The sequence below is a fragment of the Brassica oleracea genome, chromosome C9 (genome assembly GCF_000695525.1).
Source record: "Brassica oleracea var. oleracea cultivar TO1000 chromosome C9, BOL, whole genome shotgun sequence".
Lineage (NCBI taxonomy): Eukaryota > Viridiplantae > Streptophyta > Magnoliopsida > Brassicales > Brassicaceae > Brassica > Brassica oleracea.
In genome coordinates, this window is record NC_027756.1 from 37,256,088 (window position 1) to 37,260,439 (window position 4,352).

Sequence of the window (4,352 nt, forward strand, 5' to 3'; positions counted from 1 at the left end):
ATAATATATATGATTATTTATATGATGATACATATAAAATATGATTACTTATATGATGGTAGGTAAAAAACACAATTAATTATATAATGACAGATATATGATATTTTATAGTGACATGAAAAAATAAATAACAACATACTTTTGCAATATTATATCTTCTATCTTATTAAAGTAGAAGTACCTTTGGGAATGTTTAGAAACAAAAATAACATAATTAAAAAAAAATATAATGTTGTTTGAAAATATAGATAACAGTATATTAAAAAACAAAATATTGGGTTTATGTTATTAAAAAAAATTGAAGTCCATTATATTTTTTATAAATTATATGTTTACACCAGATTTAAAATATAAGAAAATGACTCAATATAATTACTTTTTTATGCAACTGGTCCAATTTAATTAACTAAAAACATATTTTGTCTACATTAATCATTAAAAAAAATTCAAAACAAAAATTGATTCAAAAATATACATGTATTCAAAAATTAATTTTTACTAATGTATTTTCCAATAACCATTATAAAATTGTTTTCAATATATATAAAAAATAAAATACAAAGGAACTAATAGATTGAGTAAACCTTCTTTCTAATTTTTTTTATGGACCACCGAAATAGAATTAGATATACAATACTAGAAATAGCTAGAATATTTGGCTTACAATATTAAATAAACAATGAAAAAAAAAATTAATATATGAATGTATTAGTATTCCTTTATTCGTATTACAAATACAATAATAGCCAAACAATAATATATAACGGGACCATAATTTTTAAAATCCAACAATTACCAATAATTTTTATAATATTCTTACAAATTAAAGTAAACACCCGTGCGGACGCACATGTCAAGATCTAGTAGTGTGATTAAAACTTGAAATGTGACCCTCCATGTAATATTTTCTTTATTTATTGGAGAAAACTTAGGTTCACCCTCTAGGGTGAACTTTTAAATTCACCACCTTCTTATAACCAATCAAAGTGCTAACTAGATTATTAATAAAAATATTATTTTTAAAAAAAAAAATCAAAAATAATTGATGCCACTAACATAACTCTAAATCTTAAATTCTAAACTTAAACTCTAAACCCTAAATCCTAAACCCAAACTCTAAACCCTAAATCTTAAACTCAAACCATATACCTTAAACCCAAATCCTAAACCATAAATCCTAAACCCAAACCGTATATCCTAAACCTGAATCCTAGACCCTAAATCCAAACCGTAAACCCTAAACCCAAAAAGTTTGAATTTGGGTTTAAGGTTTACATTTTGTTTTAGGGTCTAGGATTTGGGTTTGAGTTTGGGTTTAGAGTTTACGGTTTGAGTTTAGGGTCTACGATTTGGGGTTACAGTTTGGGTTTAGGGTTCAGGATTGGGTTTATAGTATAGAGTTTGGGTTTAGGGTTTACTATTTGGTTTTAGGGTATATGGTTTGGGTTTAGTATTTAAGGGTTTGATTTAGATTTACGGTTTATAATTTAGGATTTAGGATTTTGTTAGGCATCATTTTTTTTTCAACTATTTTAAATTTTTTAAATAATATTTAATATTTTTTTATTAATTTTCTAGGTGGCATTTTAATTGGTGGTAAAAGAGGCGGTGAATTTCACGATTCATCGTACCTATGTTTTGTCCTTATTTATTGCACTTTCACAACTTTCTGACGAAGTCCAACGAAACAATGGTATTATATAAATGCTTCAAAAGTTTAAACCACGGTCTTGAAGCCTTCGGAAATCAGCTCACGTTTGGGTTCCGGTCCACTCTTCCGCGTTGTCCGCCTCCACCTCACGTAGAATACAAGCAGACCGACGAGAAATCCGAGTATAACGATCACGTATATATAGATGAGCGATATGGGGATCTCATTCGGCCGGAGATTATACTTCATGTACGTCGAAAGTACATAAGAACAATCGAGCGGTAACGTAATGCATATATACCACCAAGTGTATGCTCCACCAACTGGTATGAGTATAAAAGTCAAGGCCATAGATAGGAAATAGGCTATTGTATTGAATCCCCATAATAGCACAATCTTGGATACGACATCGTTGCTTTTGATGAAATCCTCATCATCATCCGGTTGAACCGCGGTCTGATAAGTAGCGGTGATTATCAAAGCGGTTATCACGAGAAGAGCGTTCCGTGTTCCGTCTGTCATATTACTCTTATATCGTGCCAATCCCGTCGAACAATGTTCCCAAAAAGAGACGGGTGTCTTTAGGAAGACAGACATTGTGTTAAACGTGGTTACAGAGTCCCTGGTCTTACCCCCGGAATGTTGTATGATTTTCTCTGTTTCTTTAATGTTCATGTGAGATCCATTGGCTCGTAATACATCAAGGGCTGTCATGCCGCTTTTGTTCTGGATGTTGCGGTTCAGTGACATGCATTCCAACAGCTCTTTCACTGCCTGTATATATATATTTCACGACAACTATTTATTAGACAACTAGAACACAACTGATTCAAAGAATATGAGAACTTGTGAATTAAAAGGAGGTGCACTCTACAAATAATTTAGAAATGTACCAAAGGGGTGTGTTCAATCTAGAATATATGAATATATATTAAAATGATAAATCTGATGTTATTCAAACCTGAATATTAGGAAGTATTTTAGAACCGATTGTTATTGAACTTTTTATTTAGAATGTATTTAAAAATCGTTTACGGTAATGGATTTTATGAGATTTCTAGTGATTTTGAGGTGTTTTTATTGAAATTTAATATAAAATAATTTTTTAATATCATAGTTTTAGTTGGAATTCTCTAATTCAGCTAAAATTATCTGAACACATTAAAATCAAATCACTCTAAACCCTCTTAAATACTAGATTATACGTTCACTTTTTTTAATATTATATAAAGAAGTGTGCTAACATGATATTAAACGGCATTATAAGACTTAATAGCCAAAGTATATTACTAATTGTATATGGTCATTTTGGGTCATATTCCAAATATACGATCTACTTATCTAGTATCACAATAGCATATTTAAACACCCTAACCGTGATCACGGATCCAACCATTTAAATGCAGATAAGAAATAGAGTGTGTGAATTTTCGACCATTTCACTATACAAAAGAAGGGTAAGAACATGCCTTAATATCATTCTTGTACGCCGCTAGGTGCAAGGCTGTGTTGCCGTCACGATCGCGTGTGTTCAGGACGTGTTTCTCAGTGGATAAAGCATCACTTATAAGCATTCTCTGCATCCAGCCTCTCAGAACTTCGAGCTCTTCGTGTCTATCGTTTTTAACCGTGATATGTAAAGCAGTCTCTCCATTAACATTTGCATCTCTAATGCTTTCAGGACATACAAAGAGAAACTCTGTAAGAAGATCCGCGTGGCCTTTTTCCGCCACAAGATGCAAAGGTGTTGTACCTGTCGTTATGAGATAGTTAAATCTATCATCAAGTACTTTTATATATACTATTTGATTCAAAATATATTTGTTAATAACATTTATTTGGAGAACATATAACTAAAATACCTCCTCTTCCACGAATACGAACAAGACTGGGATCAAACTTGATTAGCTCTTGCGCTAACTCAACGTGCTGGTTCTCGACAGCGAGATGCAAGGGACTAAGCCCATCCTTGTTCAATTTTTTGGCAAAAGATGGCTGTAGAATCATAAGTTCTACTGCCAAATCTATCTTCCCAGTGGATGAAGCTTCGTGGAGAGGTGTGTGGACGAAAGGTAAAACGTCGACTTTTTGAAGAATACATGGATCCGCTTGAATAAGAGAATATAACGCATCAACGCTATCAACGCTATCAACGCTTTGAGCAACTGAAAACAATCTTGGATCCATATTATTGGAATGTGTTCTAGATTATAATCATTTGAAAAAAAAATTACGAGTTGTTTGATAAAAATTCTTGCAAATACGGAAGTGAATCTTGTATTGAATAAACCTGGAAATGTTATATACCGGAACAGAATTTATCACATATAAGTGTCGTGCTGATATAGTGCCACCGAGTACATGTGCTCTGTAAGTGTGTGTATTTTGGGAAGCTTGTCCTTGGTTCACAAGGTATGAACCTCTACTTCTTTTATAGGGTGTGTATCTCTACTGATACCTGGTGATCATCACACCAGCTTCTCCTTTTATAAGGAAGTAGATAGTTCCCACGCATTAACTTAATTTGGACTCGATACCTTTCCATAAAATACAACTTAATTGGATTCGATACCTTTTCTTTAAAATATAACTTAATTTGGATCCGATACCTTTCTATAAATACAACTTAATTGGATTCGAAACGTTTTCCATATTTGTATAGTTTTGTTTTGCTCATATTTGGAATTGGATATAGGTTGGT

At 32.1% G+C, this 4,352-nt stretch overlaps 1 protein-coding gene across 2 annotated transcripts; it reads right to left on the bottom strand.

Annotated features, from left to right (window-relative positions):
• Positions 1-1,657: 1,657 nt before the first annotated feature.
• On the bottom strand, positions 1,658-4,098 carry LOC106316467 (delta-latroinsectotoxin-Lt1a-like). 2 transcript variants are annotated; one of them, XM_013754354.1, is made up of 4 exons: positions 3,959-4,098; positions 3,514-3,854; positions 3,121-3,404; positions 1,658-2,425 (listed from the first exon to the last, which is right to left on the bottom strand). In XM_013754354.1, exons 2-4 carry the CDS (start codon positions 3,836-3,838, stop codon positions 1,718-1,720), a joined length of 1,317 nt encoding a protein of 438 aa, XP_013609808.1. In that variant the 5' UTR covers positions 3,839-3,854; positions 3,959-4,098; the 3' UTR covers positions 1,658-1,717. The 2 variants fall into 2 exon arrangements, with proteins under 2 accessions (XP_013609808.1, XP_013609809.1); XM_013754355.1 differs by having other exon boundaries at positions 3,942-4,090.
• Positions 4,099-4,352: the final 254 nt, after the last annotated feature.